Source organism: Elephantulus edwardii, unplaced genomic scaffold, assembly GCF_000299155.1.
Source record: "Elephantulus edwardii isolate Elephantulus edwardi_28Jun2011 unplaced genomic scaffold, EleEdw1.0 scaffold00184, whole genome shotgun sequence".
NCBI lineage: Eukaryota > Metazoa > Chordata > Mammalia > Macroscelidea > Macroscelididae > Elephantulus > Elephantulus edwardii.
Window position 1 is genome coordinate 4,467,118 of NW_006399934.1, and position 21,919 is coordinate 4,489,036.

The 21,919-nt window shown below is 40.9% G+C and overlaps 3 protein-coding genes and 1 pseudogene across 3 annotated transcripts in view; 3 read left to right on the forward strand and 1 right to left on the reverse strand.

Moving 5' to 3' along the window:
• Positions 1-211: 211 nt before the first annotated feature.
• On the forward strand, positions 212-2,265 carry LOC102845902 (ubiquitin D-like). The gene is made up of 2 exons (XM_006896238.1): positions 212-238; positions 1,795-2,265. The coding sequence occupies exons 1-2, from the start codon at positions 212-214 to the stop codon at positions 2,263-2,265; spliced, it is 498 nt and encodes a 165-aa protein (XP_006896300.1).
• A 2,967-nt stretch (positions 2,266-5,232) lies between these two features.
• Positions 5,233-5,882, reverse strand: LOC102846313 (annotated as a pseudogene).
• An 8,620-nt stretch (positions 5,883-14,502) lies between these two features.
• Positions 14,503-16,977, forward strand: LOC102845219 (ubiquitin D-like). The gene is made up of 2 exons (XM_006896288.1): positions 14,503-14,529; positions 16,507-16,977. Exons 1-2 carry the CDS (start codon positions 14,503-14,505, stop codon positions 16,975-16,977), a joined length of 498 nt encoding a protein of 165 aa, XP_006896350.1.
• Positions 16,978-21,602: 4,625 nt separating this feature from the next.
• Positions 21,603-21,919, forward strand: part of LOC102845627 (zinc finger CCCH domain-containing protein 15-like) — a 1,267-nt gene continuing 950 nt past the window's right edge. The window contains exon 1 of the mRNA XM_006896289.1: positions 21,603-21,911. Within this exon, the coding sequence (XP_006896351.1) occupies positions 21,603-21,911 (309 nt within the window). The remainder of the gene's footprint in view (positions 21,912-21,919) is intronic.

The following is a 21,919-nucleotide window of genomic DNA, read 5'->3' on the forward strand; positions in this document are numbered from 1 at the left end:
GTGGGTTGACTAAGTGCCTGGTTAGAAAATAGTATTTGTTTATGAGTTGACCTCACTCTAGTGAAAGTGAAAGGAGAGTTCTCAAAATGGGCAGTAACAAAGGTTACAAAAACAAGTCAGGGAGGGGATTTCCAAAGCTATTGCTGGCATATAAAGCTGAGTTCAGGTCTCTTTTTCTCAATTTTCTGTTTCTGCTCCCTTGACTGCAGTGATGGCTCCCAATGGGTCCTGCCTCTATGTAAGTTGGGATTTGATGATGGGGTGAATAAATGAACGTGAGATGCAAGAGTTGGGGAAAGACTTCGGAAAGACTGATTGGGGGTGATGTTTGGAATGGTTGAATGGTTGGGAGGGATCTCAAAGGGGTAGAGATAGGATTGACATATGCATAGTGGGAGGAAGTTTTTTGTGTGTCAGTAGAGACTGTGGGTACTAATCAGGTAAAAATATCGTCTTGAGTCTGTTCCTCTCCATCCTATTTAGAGACCAAGGACTCTTAAACTTTACTCTCAGGAGGGTTCCACAAAACTCATTCATCTTAAATTAGAAATGAACTAACTTATTACCTTACATAAAAATAGATGCATTAGAAGAATAAGGCACAGAGAATTGATACATCAGTGAAAAAATGTCAAACATGATTAATGATACATAAATTGGAATGTAAATGAACATTTAAATGATATTTTTAAAACTTTATATTGGTTTGCATGTAAAATTTGTATAGATTGCATTTTATTCATTTACATTGTGTTTCACAATTACTTTATTCACATTGCATTGTATTTCATACAATCATTCTTATACATTGTGTTTTGTAAAAGTAATCACCTTTGATCTATGCCTACTATTTCTCAGTCCTTTCAGGTCCCCACTGGATCTTTCCTAATTCCTTCATCCCTTGGGATGATATGTTTTGAATGGCTTTAAAGAAGGTTTTCTTAGGCTTTCAAATAGCACTGGGTGAATGTCCCCTGCTTTTAGCTCTAGTTACTGCATTAAAGGTGTAGTTCCTACCTGCTGAGAGTGAGGTCTGATCTAATGAAAAAGATCATGGATGTTGTTGTTAGGTATCATTGAGCTGACTACCACTCACAGTCACTCTGTGAACACAGTGGTTTACACACTGTGTCATTCCATCTCATCCAAGCTTTTCCTCTTTTCTGCTGACTCTCTATACCTTTCCACAGCCTGGTATCTTTTTTTTTTTTACACAATAGGCAATACAAAAATCACAGGTAACACATATAAACAAGTAAGAGAGTGCCACTGTAATATGTAAACTGACACTATAAAGCAGTGGATATCTAAAAAGGAAATTAAAAGTGCAGAGATAATTTGATGTATTCTGGGTTTCTTTTCAAAGTACTCAGGATAGACAGGCAGTCTCATGAGTATCCAATGAGGTTGCTAAGTCTTAGAAACTCTTTATAGAAGTTGATTTTTTAGAATCTAATATGCATTTCTTAAAGGTTTGTACTTGGATTTGTTTTGTGACACTTGACAAGCTTTGTATGGATAAGAAGTAGGTACATAAAGCTGGGATTTTTTTATTACATTTTTAGACTAAGAGAGAATGTCTGGTTATGAAATAATGAGACTTACTGTCTTCTTTGTATTATAATCAGGTAATTCCAGAAGAGTAGTTTGACAAAGTGAAGGATACTCTTTGGTGCAAACTCGGCATGATAGACAGGGGGATGACAGGAAAAATGAAGGTTGAGGAGCTGTGGGAGCAGTTAGGGGTGGCAGACAGTTTAACAACTATCTGTTGATTTTCACTAACTTCTTCAGGTGAACGTCCATCCTGAGGAAGGGGAATTTATGACCTTCACTGCCAACTACAATGACAGAGTAAAGAAGATCAGTGAACACGTCCGGTCCAAGACCAAGGTTCCTGTGGAGAACCAGGTCCTGCTTCTGGGTGCCAAAACCCTCAAGCCTGAGAGAAGACTTTCATCCTATGGTATTGACAAGGAGAAGACCATCCACCTCACTCTGAAGGTGGTGAAACCCAGTGACGAGGAGATGCCCATGATGCTGATAGAGTCAGGTGACGGAGGGCAGAGGCACCTTCTCCAGGTGCGCCGGTCGAATTCGGTGGCTGAAGTGAAAAAGATGATCGAAATGAAGACTGCTGTGCCCCCTGAGGTCCAGATCGTGATTTGCAATGGAAAGAAACTGGAAGATGGGAAGACTATGGCAGATTATAAAATAAAAAAGGGCGATTTTCTCTCAATCACAGAATATTGCATTGGGGGCTGATCACTCTGAGGATGAGGTGATATTAGGAAGGAAAAGGCTTATTTCTTTGCCTTTTACTTTCTAAAAATATCATGTAAAGATTTGGGCAGATTGGGGTATATGAAGGAATAATATTCAGTGGGGACTCAGAGATGGGGTGATAAATGACATAGATCAAAAGTGAGTGATTATATGATGTAACAGTGCATATGAATTATTACATGGAACACAATATAAGTGAAAGCTTGTATAAAGCAGTGTACATGGGTGAAACCAAATGTGAATTAATTATTGTATGGAAACCAATTAAAAAGTTGTGAAGGAAATACATAGAAACTCTATTATGTGGAATGATGGAGTGAAGGGATTATTTCTCATTCTTGTGATCTTCTGGTTCTAATACAAGTGGCTGGATTGGGTATAAAGTGATACTGACCAGAAGACATGAATCACTAAGACATTCTAGAAACAGCAATCAAGGCCAGCTTACAATTGACTTCTTCCTCCCCCCCTTATATAGAAAACCTCCTGTTTCCTTTACTATACAAAGTAGTAAGTGTTAGGCTGGGACCCAAGTTTTGCTAATATCTGTGCTCTTATACATGCACCCCCAATTGCTATAATGTTATCTGGTAATGGTTGAAATGAAACTACTGAATAAATAAATTATTTCTTTTTAAGTCAATCAGTCTAATATGATCACTGTTTAACTTACAAAAAATAAAAGTGATATAGCATATTATGATTATCACAGGAATCCAGAATTAAGGTTGCATAGTGGAGTGCATTTGGGGCAGGGGGCAGGGCAGGCTCGGGGTGGGGGGGATTGTGTACCAACGAAGAAGTTTATCTTTTGCTTTTCAAAGAGAGGAGCAAACTGAGGAAGGGGTTAAAGAAAAAGTGCAGCAATGAATGAATGAAAATCCAAAATCTCTGTAAATGTTCATTTAAATTAATAAAATAAAATTTAAAAAATTATGAAATGGTTTCTCTATTTATATAAAAATTTTTGGTATGAAATGAAACCTGGCAGTGTGCCTCTCTCTACCCTATTAAAATCTTTCTTTCTGAGCATGAGGGGAGCAAGGGGATATTTTCCACGGGGATTTGGACACGTATATCTCTAGTGGGCTCTCCTCTGGGGCACATGCTCTTCAGATGAAATTGGACTTTTTTGAAAAGTGAGGGATTGAAGAGTAATCTCTGCTGTGTTTGCCTCTGTGTCTGGCAGGTCTTCTCCAGTTTGGGCATCAGCTGGGGGAGGGTGATGAGGTGCTATCTGTTGTAATAACTTTGGCACTCTGTGCAAGTTTTGACAGAACATTTTGCTTTCTTCTTTCTTTACTATTTATTTCTTTTTTCTTTAGCAAGAATTGAAAAGGGAATTGAAAGGGGTTTATTAAAGCAATAAACCAGAAGCATAGTTAGTGAAAGGTAGTAGTGGGCTGCACAAAAGAGTTAAAGTGAAAAAAAACCAAAAAGGGGAAAGTGCTCCTGGAAAGACAGAGGTGGAGTCAAACCTGGAGGGTATGCTGCAGACAGGGGGTAAAAAGGGAATGACCCCCAAGTGATGACTGCCTTTAGTGGTCCCAGTCTCCTGAGACTGGGTGGTAGCCCAGCCCTGTCAAAGAACTTTTGGGATTGGATGGGGCGGGGCTACTTTCTGGTGTACCTTTTGGCTCCTGCTGCAAATACTACCACACTGGTGCATGTGTTATATATTTTCGTCTCATTTCACCTGAAAGATTCCAGCCCTCTTCTATGAGAGACAGACAAACCAGGTAGCAATTCTAGGCCTTAACATTTCTCCCCTGAGAGGTATCTGACTCTCATTCTTCAGGGAATCAGATGAGGAGATCTCTCTGGCTTCTTCCTGCTGATGACTGGGCACAGAGCCTATCTACCAGTTCAGGGGTTGAGGGCTCTTCCTTCTCTTTCTCGAAAGGCAGCTGCTGCCTCATCAACAGATGGGAGTTCCATAAGCTGGTAATTGTTCCTGATCATTATCTTGTTCTGCACTTGTAGCAGCCTATTGTTAGTGCAAGGCAACAAATTTCACAATTATTTTCAAGATACCTGTACTCTTCACAATTACTGGAGGGTTTATAAGAGAAGGAAAGCTCTGACTTCTACCTGGAAACCCCATTGTCCAAGTTCTACACAGGGTATTTCTTTTCTTTTTAATTACAACACATTTTATTTCACTGTAAAATCTGTATAAAGAACAGCTATAGTTGCCAAGAAGACACATTTATCAGACTTTAAATAAGAAGGGCCATTTAAAACGTAGTCTTCTGCTAGCTCTGAAACTGTCACCTCTTTGAGGCTCTCTGTGATGGAAACCCCAGGTATCCATTAGAATGCTCTGAGGGGTTGGGGCCTTACAAGCTTTTGGGATGCATGCTTTCTGATCCATGGAGCGCTGGACTAAGAACTGCTAGAGTAGTTAACAAATATGTGTTGCTAAATAGAAGGAGCTACATTTCATGCTTAATTGAACTTGGAAGGAAAATACAATTTATCAAAAAATAACTATAGAAAAAAACAAACAAATCTGAATCTTCAAGGACCAACGATCTACCCCTTATTTACATTCACAAAACAACTTTGGGAACTCAGGATAAAGTAGGGGAATAGTGAGGCAGAGGCCTGCTTCTTAGGGCCTTCCTTTCATCTGTACAAATGCATGAACAGAGTAGAAGAGATGATTTCACTTGTTCATTCTGTGAAAGGACAAAGGGAAATCAGTGGACGTGATAGAGGCAAAATGTGGTCCTGGCTCAGTGCAGACTCTTCACAGATTCCTTTGAGACAGCATTTTAAAAGTGCTGATTAACATCCAGCGTCCTTGAGAACTAGTGTGTTAACAAGTCGCTGATTTGAACAGTTGTTGCAATGGAATCACTGGGGCTTACTTTTGGTCTTTTCCCCTCAAAACCTAGGTGGGCAAGATATTGAGATGAAATGGAAGGTCACATGGAAAGAGCATTACACCAGTTTCTTGGCCTCAAAGAAACTCTTGAGGTGATGCTTCTGCCAGATGCCAGTGAGAATGAGAATGACAGTCTGGGTGATGGACCACCACAGGACTCTGGTCGATGCTCTCGCTGGTCAGACGTTCTTCACGAAACCTTTGGTAGTCCTGCTCTTTCTGGATCTGCTCCACCTGGTCAAGCAGTTGGTGCACTCGCAGCTGCAGCTCTGTCAGTTTTTGGCAGCAATCTCTGGATAATTGTTGGCATGTTCTCCAACTTGAATATCTAGGTGCACACGCAGTTTGCCACCAGCAAAAAGGGCCATCCTGGTGGAGCTGGAGTGCAGGAAGATCTGATGGTCCCCAGGAGTGTGGGAAGTAAAAGTGAAGCGGCCCTCGGAGCCATACTGCCGGGACAGTATCACCTTCCCTCCAGGGTCTTTCACTTCCACGTGCATCCCCAAGCCGGGGGTGGAGGGCAGGAAGATCTCTTTTTGCTTGTCCCACATCTGGGTGCGGTAGTTCCCGATGCCTCTATGAAGCAACGCTTTTCGGTCTCGCCAATGTGGAAATAGAGCGCCTGCGAACCTGCTGCTGACAACATCAACAGAAGCAGCAGAGACCACCTCATTGCCGACAGCCCACCAGCTTTGACAGCTGCCATCTTGTGGCCCGTTCAGCCCTACACAAGGTATTTAAAGCAGTTCTTTTGATATGTTGCTTGTAAAGCCAAGAACGATGCCAAGATAAAGGGTTGAAAGCAACTGAGGATTTGTTTGAAAAATTCTGATGTCATTATTTAATTTGAAAGTAATCGACAAAGAAGTTGCTAAAGACAGCTAGTTTCAGTCCTTGAGTGCCGGTAGTGTGAGCACTTTCAGATAGATCCCTCATCCCATTTTACACCCTCTCCCCCTCTCTTTTCTTCACTCCCCCTCTACTGCATGATAATAGTTGTGTAGCAGACACAAATATACAAAAAAATGTTATTTGTAAGTGCCATTGAATCATAGATGACACATAACAACCTTATGAACAAAAGACCTGAACACTTGTATAACTTTCATCATTTTTCTAAGTTCATAGAGTTTCCAGAGGCCAGGCCAGTTTTAATCTGGGAGCTCCACCAAACACTGTCCACCATGGGTAACCATTATCGCATTTGACGCATCAGTGCCACAGTGTTTGGCATTATAACAAATATAAGTTACCTCTGTAAAGCAAATGGACAGACCAGTGCTATACCACTTAGAAGAATGTTTGACCAAAAACAATTAAAACCAGGCCTGAGGATCGCAGATTAAAGTCACCCACCTTTGGCTTGGTAGCATCATTTAGATTAACATTGTTATGATCTGAAGAAGACGGGCTTTTGTGCCCTCTTTCTATATGAAATGGCTGGACAACACACAGAAGAGAAAAGAAAAAAAAGGAACATGTTTAGGACCTATCTAGGTGGGTCCTAGCTGTTATACATTCCTTTTCCCCCCACAGTGTTCTAGAAAATCCAGTCTCCTAGTTCAACTGGATTTGGCACTTCTTTACCTGAAGGAGCAGTAAAGTCTCTTGCTCATAGCCTAATAATGCCTGCTGCACCTTTCCTAAGTTTATGACATGATTTAATAGATAAATTGAGATCTAAGAACAGGTATAGATAGAGCCTTGCCATGCGTGATCTCATATGCTGACAGTTTCGATATGTGGTGAGAATCAGCTCTAATGCCAACAGGATGATCAGCAATAGGTTGTTTAGATCAGAGTAAGGGTGGCACAGTATAGGATAGGGTTCATATCTGTTGTTCATAGGGTCATGATAGGTCTTACTCAATTCAATGGCATCTAACAACAGCTATGGTGATTAACTGAAACTTCTTTTGGTTTCAGCACTGCCTCTAACAGTCTCTCAATTTTAAGTTCATACTTAATGGGAGCATTTTTGCCTGAAAAAATCCCTTTCCCCCTATCACATATAAACATGAGAATGAAGAGCAACTTGGCTGTCAGTATGCATCTGGAGTTGCTTCCTTTCAGTCAACCCTAATGTTAGGTCACTCAGTTCCACTTTTGGGCTGATGTTCCTCGTGGGAGAGGGAAACTAACTAACTCTCTCTCTCTCTCTCTCATATATACTGCTTTTCTCTTCCCTTTTTGTATGAAACTTCTCCCTTCTTTAAACCAGATCTCATCTGGATATTGAAGTGTTCCTTAAATCAGGTCTCCCAGTATAGATAAAAGAAATGCCATCAACACATTTGTTAATTTCACCTTCTTTTGGAGATTTCTAGACATTTGGTATAAAAACTCTGGATTAGGACATTACATGTCTCTAGTATAATATCTGGGTCTTCTAATAGAATCAAATTAGTATTTTAGGATCCTGTTGTTATTATGAACAATAGAGAAACACAGATAGTTATAGTATTAGAGGTAGAGTCCAGATTGGAAGTCAATCAAAAGGAGAAGAAACAGCTACAAACATCCTTTAGTTGTCAATCCCAAGATGCCAAAGAATATACACTCCATGAATGGTGCACGCCTCCAAACATGGGTGTGGCACGTGCCAAGTATGATAATCAAGAGATGCTCAGCCAGAGACAATGACCCCAGTCAGAGGTAATGCTTCCACTAATTCACTGGCTGGCTGCAGGCCAGGCACAAAACAGCATTCAGGCACCCAGTGGTAGAGTCTCTGAATGTAGAGCAGTATGCATCTTCCTGCACCAGATACATAATGTTATAAGACTGGCCAGTGGCAGAGCTGGAACAGGACTAGGGGAATACTACAAGCCACTTGGTGGGTTGTGGTAGGTGGGTGGTGGTAGTGGAGAAAAGTCACTTCCCTGATCCCTGGGGAACAAGGGAAGATCACATCTTATTGACGTCAGTCAGTTGCTAGTTTGGGCACTGCCACAGCCCCAGTTTCCCATTTGAACTAGAGAGCTGCCCATAGAAGTTCAAAAGGGCTGTGTCACACTGCTCATGATTTACAGTTGTCTCTTTATTTAAGATTTACATGCATAAATATCAGAACAGCAAGGAGCCTTGACTGGAGCTCCAGATGTAAGAGATCAGTAATGATACAGGAAAGTGCATGTCAGGGCTGGATGCCACCTCCATACCTTTTCAGTCTATATGCATGACAGATCATTCAGAAGGCTGATCTTCATGAGGAAGAATGTGGCATCAAGATTGGAGGAAGACTCATAAACAAGTTGCATTAATCAGATGATAAAACCTTACTTACTGAAACTGAGGTGGACCTGAGACGTCTGATGCAGAAGGTCAAAGACTGCAGTTTTCAATAAGGACTGAAGCTCAATATCAAGAAAACAAAAATTCTCATCACTGGGCCAATTGGCAGCATCATGATAAACAGTGAAGAGATTGAGACTATTAACAGCGGCAACTTGCTTAACACCACAATCAATACTCTTGGAACCAGCAGCCAGGAAATCAAAAGACAAATTGCATTGGGAAAATCTGCTATTAGGAACCTCTCCAGAGGACTGAGAAGCAGTGATGTCAATCTGGAGACTAAGGCCTGATCCCGGCCATGGTCTTTGCAATTACTTGCTATGCATAAGAGAGCTGCACAATGACTGAGGATGATAGAAAAAGAATTGATGCCTGTGAGTTGTCATTCTGGAGAAGAGCATTGGACTTACCATGGACTTCCATGAGAAACAGGTCTGTCCTGGCGAGGGTGAAATCTAGTTGCTCTCTGGAGCCAAGGATTTTGAAGCTATCTATTATACTTTGGGGATGTTGCTAGGAGAGACCTGTCCCTGAAGAAGGATATCAGGCTTGGAAGGGTGGAGGGACAACACAGGAGAGGAAGACCCTGAATGAGATGGATTGAGACAGTGACTAGGGTAATAGGGACAGGTGTATTAGAGTCAGTGAGACAGGCTCAGGACAGAACAGGGTTCAGAGCTATTGTGGATAGGGTCGCTATGAGTCACAGGTGACTTGACAGCATATAACAATAACAACAACATTGATACATCTCTTTCTCTTCTGACTGCTGATACTATGGATGTTGATGGTAGATCCAAGTAAGATGAAGTCTTTGACAATTTCAATCTTTTCTCCATATATCGTGATGTGATACTGGTCCAGTGGTGAGAATTTTTGTGTTCTTGATGTTGAGATGTAATCCATATCAAAGACAGCAGTCTTTGATCTTCTGTAGCAAGCGCTTCAAGTTCTCTTTACTTTCAGCAAGTAAGGTTGTGTCATCTGCATAAAGCAAATTGTTGATGAGTCTTCCACTGATCCTGATGCAACATTCTTTTTCATATATTCTGGCTTGTCAAATAATTTGTTCAGTTTACAGATTGAATAAGTATGAAGCAAGGATTCAACCTTGATTGTCGCATTTCTTAATTGTAAGCCATGTAGTGTCTCCCTATTTGCACAACAGCCCCTTGATCTAGGTATAGGTTTCTCATGAGCACACTTAAGAGCTTTGAAGTTTTCATTCTTCTCAGTGTTAGCTATAATTTGTCATTATCAACACAGTCAAAATGCCTTTGCATAGTCAATAGAGGACAAATAAATATTCTTCTGGTATTTTCTATTTTTATCCAGGATTGATCTCACATTAATAATCATACTCCTTGTGCTATTTAGCCACTAGAGTTCTCTTTTATCACTACTAATCAGTTTTTATTGCTTTGTACCATCAAGTTGAGTACAACTCATGGCAACCCTATGCCCAATAATTCTGAACCCTGCTCTATCCTGAGTCAGTTTCACTGTCTCTGATACACCTACCCTCATTACCCCAGTTACTGTGTCAATTCATCTCATCCTGGGTCTTCCTCTTCTGCGCTGTCCTTTGACCCTTCCCAGCATGATATCCTTCTCCAAAGACTGGTCCAGTCCCTTCTGGCTACATGACCAAAGTATGTGAGACAGAATATCAAAATCCTTGCCTCCAAGAAGCAGTTTGGTTTCACTCTCTCCAGGACAGACTTGTTTGTTCTCTTGGTAGTCCATGGTGTGCTCAATACTCTTCTCCAGGACCACAACTTGTAGGTAGTGAACAAAAACAGCAGAATGTGTTCTGTAATAAAATTCTGGAGAGAGTAGTGGTTAATTTGGAGTGCTAAGAGCACCACAGGGATGAAAGAGGATAACAGGTGTGGACTGGGTTTACCTTGCTTGTTGAGTACTCTGTTCAAGTCAAATATCGCACATGTAAAAATAATTTTCAATTCGGAATGGAAGAGATCTATATTTTGTTCCCATTCCAAAAAAAGGTGATCCCACAGAGTGTGGCTGAATATTATCCAAAAATGACCGGAACAGCACATCAACAGGGAACTACCAGATGTGCAGGCTGGGTTTAGAAGAGATCATGGTACTAGGGATATTGTAGCTAATGTTAGAGGGATCTTGGCTGAAAGCAGGGAGTACCAGAGGAATGTATATCTATGTTTCATTGATTATGCAGAGACGTTTGACTGTGTGGATTACAACAAACTGTGGCTAACTCTGAGGAGAATGGGAACCCCAGAACACTTGATCATGCTAATGCTAAACCTATACTTGGACCAGGAGGCAATTGCCAGAACAGAGCAAGGAAACATTGCATGGTTCAAAATTGGGAAGGGTGTATGCCAGGGATGCGTCTTATCTCCATACCTTTTCAATCTTTATGCAGAACAGATTATCTGGGAGGCTGGGCTCTATGAAGAGAAATGTGGCATCAGGATTGGAGGAAGACTATCAACAATCTGCATTATGCAAATCATATAACCCTGCTTGCTGAAACTGAGGAAAAGCGCTTGCTGTGGAAGGTCAGGGACTGCAGTCTTCAGTTTGGATTGAGATTCAATATCAGGAAAACAAAGATTCTCACCACTGGGCCGATTGGCAGCATCATGATGGATGGTGAAGAAATTGAGATTGTTCACCATTTTAGCTTGTTTGGCTCCACAATCAACACTCTTGGCACCAGCAGCCAAGAAATTAAAAGATCTATTGCAATGGGAAAGTCTGTGGTTAGAGATCTCCCTAAAGTACTGAAGAGCAATGATGTCAGTCTGGAGACTAAGGTGTGCCTTATATAGGCCATGGTCTTTGCAATCACTTGCCATGCATCAGAGAGCTGGACAATGACTAGGGATGATAGAGGGAGAATTGATGCCTTTGAGCTGTGATGTTGGAGAAGAGTATTGAATATACCATGGACTGCTAAAAGAACAAACAGGTTTGTCCTAGAGAGAGTGAAGCCAGGTTGCTCCTTGGAGGAAAGGATTCTGAAGCTTTGTCTGACATACTTTGAACATGTTATAAGGAGGGACCAGTCCTTAGAGAGGGACATTGTGCTTGGGAGGGTGGAGGGGCAGAGCAGGAGAGGAATACCCTTGATGAGACGGATTGATTCAGTGACTGGGGTAATGGGGGTAGGTGTGTTAGAGATGGTAAGATTGGCGCAGGATAGGGTAGGGTTTAGGGCTGTTGTACATAGGGTCGTTATGAGTCGCAGGTGACTTGACGGCACATAACAGCAACAACAGGAAGGTTTGAGAGAGAAAATTACTCCAGTAACATTAGAAGCAGAATCTGTTGCTGTGAAAAAAAGTCAAATTGTTCACTACAGATTAGTTAGTAAACATGAGTAAGGTTTGGCTTACATTGTTTACAGGACAATCCAACCATGTTTATATCACTTTTTCTTTCTCTCTTTCAGGGCCATCCATTCAAAGCTGCAGTGTTTTCTCTTTCACCTTCAACCTGATCTGAAATTCTCTTCCTGACTACTGATGATGTTTCAGAATCCCCAAATCCTACTGGCCAGAGGATATAGGGAAGTAGTTCTCTGTTGTGCAGCTGTCAAAGGGATAATCTGTCATTCTTGGCTTCTCACCCCACTGAATGCAGCACCAAATACTGAAATCATGAGTTAAATGAATATTTTTCATAGCTGCTAACCCAAACACACGCAGTTTAATCCACTAGCTCTTTTGCAGGAAAAAGAGAGACAATTTCCTCCCATGTGATTTATACCCTCTGAAAACCTGCTGGAGGGTCAACCATGTCTCAACGGTACAATATTTTATTGGAACAATAAAAACTGGGAGATATATCCAAAAGGAGACTAGAAAAGGCCAGTTGTTGTTTACCAGTGAGTCAGAACCATAGCTGATCCATCAGGAGGTTTTCAGAGACAGTCAATTATATGGGAGGAGATGGCTCATGTTGCTTCTGCAAAGCTGCAGGTAGTTTTGAAATGTGTGCTTTCATGGTTGCAGCAAAGCTTCTTACTGCAAGGCCACCAGAGATTCTAGTAATTCCATCAGGCAATCTTCACACTTCACAACTCACCCTATGTGCTTAGAAAGTACATTTATCCCCAGAACTCTTGACAGTAATCAGTTTTGTCAGTCATATTTAATATATTATATGTGAGCACTTAAAAGGATACCACTTAGATTAAATGAACTGGAATGAACTCTTGGATCTCATAGACACTCTGCACAGACACCTCTAGATATCATTTGAAATTTTTCAATGGGTACAATAAATGACCCCTGGAAACACAGCAAGCAAAGCTGATAGATTTGTATTGCAGACTTTGAACAAATGGAGAACATTTTGACAAATATTTTGAAAAGGTTGGTTCCTTGTCATGTCCCAATTTTGAGAATGCGGGAGAGGGCAGTGGTGTATGCTAGGAGGATCACAGTGGTGGAATGAAAGCCTTGAGGACTCATCCACTTCCTTTTTTGTCTCCTTTTAAATGCCTAGAGTAAGCAGCACACAAGTGAGGAGAGTCCAGGAAGGGAAGGTGGGGAAAGAGAGACATTTTATTGGGGGGTGTGGTGTGGTGTGAATGATTGTATTGCCTAGTGCTTAGTGTTAGAAAGGTGGCAGACAGGATTTGATTCATGTGTAGCTTTAGATTGTTTTCAATAGTGGGCTTGGGTTCTGGGAGAGGGTAGTTATTGTGTTAGATAGCTCATGACTTGGAATTTCAAGTTCTTTGTGAAGGCCATTTTATAAATAAATATTTGTGAGCCTGAGGAAACATCTATTATAATCTCATCATATGAACCAGGAAATTAAGGAATTGAATAGACTTGCCCAAGATAAAATACTAGTGACCTGGTTAAGCTAGCACTAAGTGACACTCCTCGGACTTGAACGCATGCCTCTTCTCAGTCTGGGGTTATTTATCCTATGTCCTCCAAAATGGTTTCACATTCTGCCAACCTAACTGTCCCAAATGACCAAAGCTGAATGTCCCTTCCTGGGGATGTCCCCTGACCCTGGCTGATGAAGGATTCAGAGGAATCAGAGTTCTTCATGGCAGTGAGGCTCAGGGATGAGGGTTGAACAGTCACCAATCAGAACCGGAAGTAGCAATGTGATGGTATTATTTGGGGGAAAATCAGGACCACAGAGGATTTTTCTAAGCATATAATGAGTTGTGCAAGTAGATTGGTTAAGGTAAGAATTGCTTTGCCAGAAAATACTCTCTATGAGTCAGAGGATTGTGTTGAGAGGCTACCTAGCCAGAGGTAACTCAGATATTACCACCAGCTGTTCCAGTGAGGACCACTGAACATAAGCCCACAGCTTTACCCTGTTATGCTAAGGGCTGAACAGTAGAACCTATAAATGCTGGACGTCATTGCAACCCCCTCACCAGAAAATGGAGCCCATGGAATTCCTGCTTCCTCTCATTGCTCACCTGTGAAGTAGAATCTTTCTTGTGTCTGATGGATGAACTCTGGGTCATGTGTGAACCAATTTGCAAGGAAAGCTGAGAAAACAAGTTCACTGACTTCCACCAGTGAGGCAGGACAGCACAGAAGTGGTGTTCCAGAGATTCTGGGGAGCTAGAAATCTTGATAAAATTCCATGGCCAGATACTATTATAAGCTCATAAACATAATTCATGATGACTGTGGAATAGTACATTTGAAGGCTGCATCACACTGACATTTTTTCATTACAAAACCCCCTAGCTTTTTGACCTATTTTAAGCAATGCTGTGATGTTACCCTAACTTTGGGGCTGGAAAGTTTAGTTTATAAATTGTAGTCCCAGAGAAATAACCAAAACAAAAAAAGATGTTCAGAGAAAAAAAATTCTTTATTCACTGATCTCACCCCAGTGCAAATGAGAGTAGGTTTCTGAGGAAATGACAACAAACCTCATATCAAGACACCCTGGCAGGGGATTTCCGGAACCATCGCTGGTATATAAGCTGGGGTTGAGGTCCTTTTAATCATTTTCATTTCCCTGTTTCTGTTCTCCTGGCTGCAGTGATGGCTCCCAATGCATCCTGCCTCTGTGTAAGTTGGGACTTGATTAATGGAATGGGTAAAGGAAAAGTTATATGCAGAAGTTGGGGAGATATCCCATTAACATGATAGGGATGGTGGTGCTTGGGGAAGTAGTTGAGAGGACATATTGGAGAAGAAGGGATAGAAGTTGATAGCTGCACAGTGTGAAGAAGGGTCCTGGGTGGAGAAGCTTCCTAAGAGCCCGAGTTCTCCTTTGTGCTAGACCCTAGACATGGCCACACTTTGGGATAAGAGTAGGGAGTTGGGCTGCTCAGTAGGGCTGGAAGGACTTGAAACTGTAAAAACATTGTCTTGAATCCTTTTTTCTTTTTAGTGCATTTAGAGATTCAGTGTTCTTAAACTTTACTCTAAAAAGGGCTTTACAAGATTAATTCATATTAATTTAGAAATAACCTAACATATAACTTATTACCTTATATAGTAGAGCTCTGATATAGCTTGCAGGGAGTGACATAACTACAGGGTGGGTGATGACTTTCTGGCAGTTAGAATCGATCACCAGCTCTGCTAGAGAAAAACAGGCAATCTCTTCTGGTACCTAAAACAGCCCTGCAGGGTCAGCTATGAGTCAGTTCCAACTCGAAAGTAGTGACTGAGTGACATTACCTTATGTAAACATAGATGCATTAGAAGAACAATCTGGCATAAAGGTAATACTTTGCACAGAGTTGTGATACATCAGCGCAAGAGTGTCAAGCAGCATTAGTGATTCCTAGGTTGGGATGATAGTTTTGAAGGGGGCTTGTGGGAGATTTTCATGGCTTTCAAGTGACAGCACGGAGGTGAACTTTCCTATTTTTTCAGAATTTCCCAGTTACTGCAGTAAGAGTCAAATAGTGTTTTCTTTTCTGTGAGAGAGATCTGGTCTAATTATAAAAGGCTATGGTCTACAATAACCTAAACTCACTGTGGTCAACTAGTTTCTGACTCATTGAGACTCTCCATTGGGTTTCTGAGTCTGTAAATGTTGACAGGATACTGCCCACCTTTCTCTCTCAAAGGACATTTGAACAGATAGATTTGAACCATCAAAGATGGGCAGCTTTTTTAGTTAGCAGTACAACATGCTATATGGACTAAGCCACCATAGTGAACAATTCTTTGACAATAGGCAGATGCAAAATAACAGGAAATACAGATTAACAAGAAACACTATGCACAGTGTTAAAGCAACATTATATAGCAATGGACACTGGAAAGGAACTAACTTTTCAGAGATTATTTTTTTCTACCCAGGATTGCCTTCCAGAGCAGTCAGGAGAGGCAGTCCCATGAGTATCCAATTAGGCTGCCACTGAGGTTGGAAACTTGCTATAGGAATTTATTTTAAAGTTTAATGTGTACCTCTTGAATGGAACTTTATAGTTAGTGGTACTTTGTGACACTTTTTGTCTGGATAAGAGGAAGGTAATTGAAGCAGGAGATACATAATTATTCTTTAGGAAGTTGAGGTATAGTTATAGGAATGAGGCTTATTTTTTTGTTTATATTATAACCGGGTAATGACAGAAGAGTAGCTACAAGAAAGCAAAGGATATAGATTGATAGAAAGAAGTTGGAGGGCCTGACAAGCAGGGAAAGGGGAGCAAAAATTAAGATGGGGAGCAAGGAGATTAGTAAAGGGTGACACATTCTAGCTCTCTCTTTTTTAAATACAATTTTTTCTATTGTTAGGCTAATTTAAATTTGAATAACTTTTTTAGGTGTAATTATATTTTGGTTAGTTTTTGTTGTGTCAGAAGTGGGAATTAAATACAAATTTTATTATATACTGGTTGACTTAAAAGCTCGCATACATTGCTTTTCACACCGGATAGTTCCTATTTCCTTTACCCACCGCTCCCTCCACACATCAGATTGTGCAACTCTATGGTTAACCACCCCCCATGCCTCCCACTCCGCCCATCTTCACCCCTGGGTTCTCATACACATTTTCTATCTCTTGATCCTCAATGACTTTCCCAGGTGAACGTCCATCTGGAGGAAGGGGAATTGATGACCTTCACCGCCAACCTCAGTGACAGAGTAAAGAAGATCAATGAACACGTCCGGTCCAAGACCAAGGTTCCTGTGCAAGACCAGCTACTCTTTCTGGGTTCCAAAACCCTAAAGCCCGAGAGAAACCTTTCATCCTATGGTATTGACAAGGAGAAGACCATCCACCTCACCCTGAAGGTGGTGAAGCCCAGTGACGAGGAGCTCTCCATGATGCTGATAGAGTCAGGTGACGGAGGGCAGAGGCACCTTCTTCAGGTGCGCCGGTCCAGTGCAGTGGCCCAAGTGAGAAAACTGATCGAAATGAAGACCGCTGTGCCCCCTGAGGCCCAGATCGTGATTTGCAATGGAAAGAAACTGGAAGATGGAAAGACTATGGTGGATTATAATATAAAAAATGGCAGTATTCTCTTTCTGACAAAATATTACATTGCAGGCTGACCATTTTGAGAGTTGGGTGATTTTAGGAATAAAAGTCTTCTTTTTGGCTTTTACTCATGAAATCTGTTCTTTGCTAATTTTCCGAAATGAAGGAGAAGAAACTATAGAAAAGATATGATTTTGGATGGGAGGAGAGGGAATACTTGGACAACCCTTATTTTGGGATTTTAATACTATTGATTTAGTAGCCAGATTGTGTATAAGGTGCTAATAGATAAAAACCTACATCATTAAGATGTACTAGAGGCAACATTCAGAGCCAGTTTACAATTTCTTTCTTTCTTGGTTTCCTCTAATGTATGGAAAAAAATTAATTTTCATAGAAAAATCTCATTTTTTTTCCTATCCAATTTAAGTTTTGTGTTGGAATCTAGACTTTATTATTTTCTTGTTTTCATGCATATTTATCCCAATATCTGTAATATACCAACTAATTATCAAACCAAGCTGAATTTCCATGTGCAAACAATACTGAAATAAATTATTTCTTTTGAAGTGGATTAGTCTGATATAATCACAATGTAACTCATAAAAAATTAAAACAACTACTTCTCTATCTAAAGATTTTTGGTGTGAAATAAAGCCTGGCACTGTGCCCTTTCCTACACTCCGTGTCCCACATCCAGTTAAAATCGTCCATTCTGACCATGGTGCTGGGCAGAGAGAGAGATATTTCCCATGGGATTTGGAGATAGTGTGCCTGTAAATGGGGCCTTTCAAGGGGCAGATCTCTTCAAGTGGAATGAAATTTCTGAAAGGTGAGGGATTGAGGACTTGTGTCTGTTCTGGGGAGTGGGATTCGTGATTCTTTTTTTTTTTTAAACAATAAACTCTTTTTTAAAAATTTTTATTGTACTATTTTTATGTGTACCGTCAAATCAGATCTGACTGGTACAGGAGGAGATTGCTCGCTCCTTCTCCAGCCAAGAATCTGGTGGATTTGAACTGCATACCTCTGGGATTGCAGTGCAGCGTCTTGCCACTAGCCCACCAGAGCTCCCTTGGGATTCGTGATTCTGAACTGACTTCAGGACTCTGTAAATCCTGATACAGCATTTTTCTTTCTGCTTCCTTTACCGTTGTTGTTGTCATATCCCTTCAAGTGGGATCTGACCCATAGCTGACCCTTCAGCAGGTTTTCAAAGGCAGTAAATCACAAGGGAGGAGATTATCCATCTTTCTCCTGCAGAACAGCTTGTGGATTCGAACCTCAGGTTTGAACCTTGCATTGGTAGCACAGCTCCTTACCACCAGGCTACTATGGGGTGGTTTTTTCTCTGTAGACATCTCAAGTACCTTCTTTTCTACATCTTTCCTTCTTTCTTTTCCCTTCCTTTTATCTCTCTAATATCTTGCTACTAGATACTTGCAAACTGCTTTTCCTTACAACTTGAAACCTGCCCTCATTTCCCCCCCCCCCCCCCTTCTGTTTAAAACTGTCTCAGGAACTATCTCACATAGAAACGTGTCTCACCTTCACCCATTATGCTTCTGGGATATTCTTCAGCACACTTTCAGTCTAGGGCCCCTTGATGGGCACTAGTCATCTCTCTAGGTTGGCATAATATCTCAGATTATGAGAGAGAGAGAGAGAGAGAGAGAGATCATGATTCCTTTTCCTGGATGTGGTCTCCTGCAAGATTCCCTCTGCTTTAAAGAAAAATTGCTTTTAGTTTCTGGTTGATGAGAGAGACAAAGAACCCTGGTCTCCAAATGGTTAAGCCCTCAGCTGCTAACAGGAGGATCAGGGTTTTGAACTCTCTGGTTGTTCCACAGATGAAAGGTGGGACAGTCTTGGACTGTAAAGATTTACAACCTTAGGAATTCTATGGGGTAGTTTTACTCTGTAATACAGTGCCATTTTGAGTCAGAATCAATTCTATGGTAAGAGAGCAGATATTTCATTATTTTTGAGCGTGTATGTGAAGGACTGAGTCTCCATTTTTAGACTGAAAAAAAAAATGGGACAGAAACGCTTAATGAGCAGTCCTAAGATCATAGCTACTCTGTGGCTTTGTGGTACTTGGATGAGGCTTGTTGATATCCAAATTAAGGCTGCATCTCAGCTTCTGCTTATATTTTTAAAAAACAAAAGAGGAAGCTAATCTGTTTACCACTGAACAACCTTTTCAGATATTTGAACACAGTTTCACTTTAAGCCTCCTTCCCCTTTCTTGAAAGCAAGTCCTAAAAATAAGTGCAATCTCCCAGGTTCAGTCTAAAATCAGCCCTTGGTAGATCATTACCTCCCATGTTTCCGATGTTCTACTTCTGTGAACACTTTCCATTTTTATAATATGGACTTCAGATGTTTAACTATGGAGAATAGAGAGACTGCTTCCCACGCTCAGATCCCTGGTGCTGTAAGACCTAGTGTGATAGGTGATCAGCACAGATCTGTACATGCTCACCAGCCTTTAAGTGAAAAATCAGCAAGACAGAGGAAAGTTCAAAGCCAGGACACCTAAATTCAATCTAGTTTAGATGTCTAGCCAGTAATTTGATAGGGAAAGATAATTGCAATTTTTTTTTACCTCAGGTTTTTCATGTTTACAACAGCTGATATTTGTTTATGACAAGTATTAATACAATATTATAGATATCACATTCATTATTGTGAATTACAAAAAATCACAATCTTCAAATGTTTTATTTTTCAGAAGAAAACTTCCTCCAGAATGCATCATATGATTGCCTCATTTTATTCTAACTTTGTTGGTGGTGTTTCCTGTTGAGTCAATTCTCACAGCAAGTTGATGGCTTCCTGCCTACCTTTCAGTTAATCTTTGAGTACTTAACCATTTGTGTTATCAGGGCCCCCTTTAATCTCAATAACAAGCCGTACAAGTATTTGTGTTTTGTGCCATCTACTTGACTTTCACTCACAGCTACTCCGTGGACAACAGATAGGAACCTTGCCCTTTCCTGCACCATCTTCCTGATCTCTAATGTGCCTGAACTGTTGCTTCCGTCACTGTGTCGATCCATGTTGTTGAGGGTCTTCTCTCTGATCCTCCCTGTTCCCAGCATAATGTCTTTTTCCAAGGACTGATGCCTCCTGATAACATGCCTAAAGATTGTGAGGTAGAGTTTCACCATCTTTGCCTCTAAGGAGTAACCTGGTTGCACTTTCTCCAAAACAGATTTTTGTTCTTTTGGTAGTCCATGGAATATTCCATACTCTTTAGCACCACCATAATTAAAAAGTATCAATTCTTCTCCTGTCATATTATTCATTGTCCAACTTTCAGATGCAATAGGTAGCAATTGAAAAGACCATGAATTGAATCAGTGCACCTTCATCTTTAAATGGACATCCTTGCTCTATAGCACTTTGGAGAAGTTCTTGGCAGCACATGTCTCCATTGCAACAGGTCTTTTGATTTTTTGACTGCTGCCACCATGGGTATTGATGGTGGATTCAAATAAAATGAGATAGTTGACAGCTTCAATCTTTCCCCGATCTATCATGAGAAATTCATTTCCCATTTCAACTCTTGATTCTGGTACTTATTTACTTGCAGATTAGATGATGATTCTATTTAATATATTAGGTTAGGAAGGCATATTGTAATGTTAAATAATTTGCACAAAGTCACAAGATTTTTCAGAACTTAAGCTCAAATTAGACAGTTATTTGCTATACATCTTAAAGTTGGGCAAAGACTAAAGATAACAGAAGAATATGTTGTTGAGTTGTAGTGTTGGAGAAGAGTACTTAATATTCCATGGGCTACCAAGAGAACAAACAGGTCTGTTTTGGAAAAGACAGGTTGCTCCTTAGAAGGAAGAATGATGAAACTTTGTCTCTTGTGCCTTGGGCATGTTGTTAGGAGAGGCCAGTCCTTGGAGTGGGACTTCGTGCTTGGGAAGGTGGAGGGTCAGCCAGGGTGAGGAAGACCCCCACTTCACTTTGACACAGTGAATGCAACAATAGTTTCAAGTATTTCAGAGATGGTGATGATGGCACAGGATAGGGCAGAGTTCAGATCTGTTTATTCATGGGGTTGCTATAAGACACAGTTGACTTGATGGCACATAGCAACATTATGATTTTGCCTATTGGTGTCGTACTCAACTCCACAGCACCTAACAACGACAATTGGTCCAGTGATGAGAATTTTTGTTATCTTAATGTTGAGATATAATCCATATGGAATATTGAAGATTTTTTTACCTTCTTCTTAGAAATATTTTAAGTCTTCATTACTTTCAGGAAGCGTGATTGAGTCATCTGCATTGTGAAAGTTGTTGATGAATCTTCTTCCAGACCTGAAGAAAGGATACCACTCAACACATGTCTTTTCTGATTTTAAACTATGCAGTATCCCCTGGCTCTGTTTGGATGATTGCTTCTCAGTCTAGGTGTAAAACAAGTGCAAATATTAAGATGATTGAAAACAAGATTCTAGATACAGACTACTAGGCTCTGCCCTTGCCAAACTGAACAATTTTGGTCATTTAATAAAATAAAGTGGAAGAAATGTGTTAAACATGCAAATCTCCGGCCTACCGCGCGGTGCGGCGGCGACTGAGGCCCTGGTTTTACTCCTCCTGCTGTGGGGCTGGAGCCCCTGAAGGTGTCCTGCTGCGCTCAAGTCTGGCCAGTGCCACCTGTCTCCGCAATGCCCCCCAAGAAACAGGCTCAGTCCGGGGGCAGCAAAAAGGCGGAGCAGAAAAAGAAGGAGAAGATCATCGAAGACAAAACTTTTGGTCTTAAGAATAAGAAAGGAGCAAAGCAGCAGAAGTTTATCAAAGCGGTCACTCATCAAGTAAAATTTGGTCAGCAAAATCCACGCCAGGTAGCACAAAGTGAAGCTGAGAAGAAATTGAAGAAAGATGACAAGAAGAAGGAGTTACAGGAGCTAAATGAATTGTTCAAACCTGTAGTTGCTGCTCAGAAAATAAGTAAAGGTGCAGATCCCAAATCCGTAGTATGTGC

Excerpts from the sequence above, each read along its gene's own strand:
- LOC102845902 (XM_006896238.1), top strand. The coding sequence starts at position 212 with ATGGCTCCCAATGGGTCCTGCCTCTAT. Across the intron at positions 239-1,794 it reads CCAATGGGTCCTGCCTCTAT|GTGAACGTCCATCCTGAGGA; the intron begins GTAAGTTGGGAT and ends TAACTTCTTCAG.
- LOC102845219 (XM_006896288.1), top strand. The coding sequence starts at position 14,503 with ATGGCTCCCAATGCATCCTGCCTCTGT. Across the intron at positions 14,530-16,506 it reads CCAATGCATCCTGCCTCTGT|GTGAACGTCCATCTGGAGGA; the intron begins GTAAGTTGGGAC and ends TGACTTTCCCAG.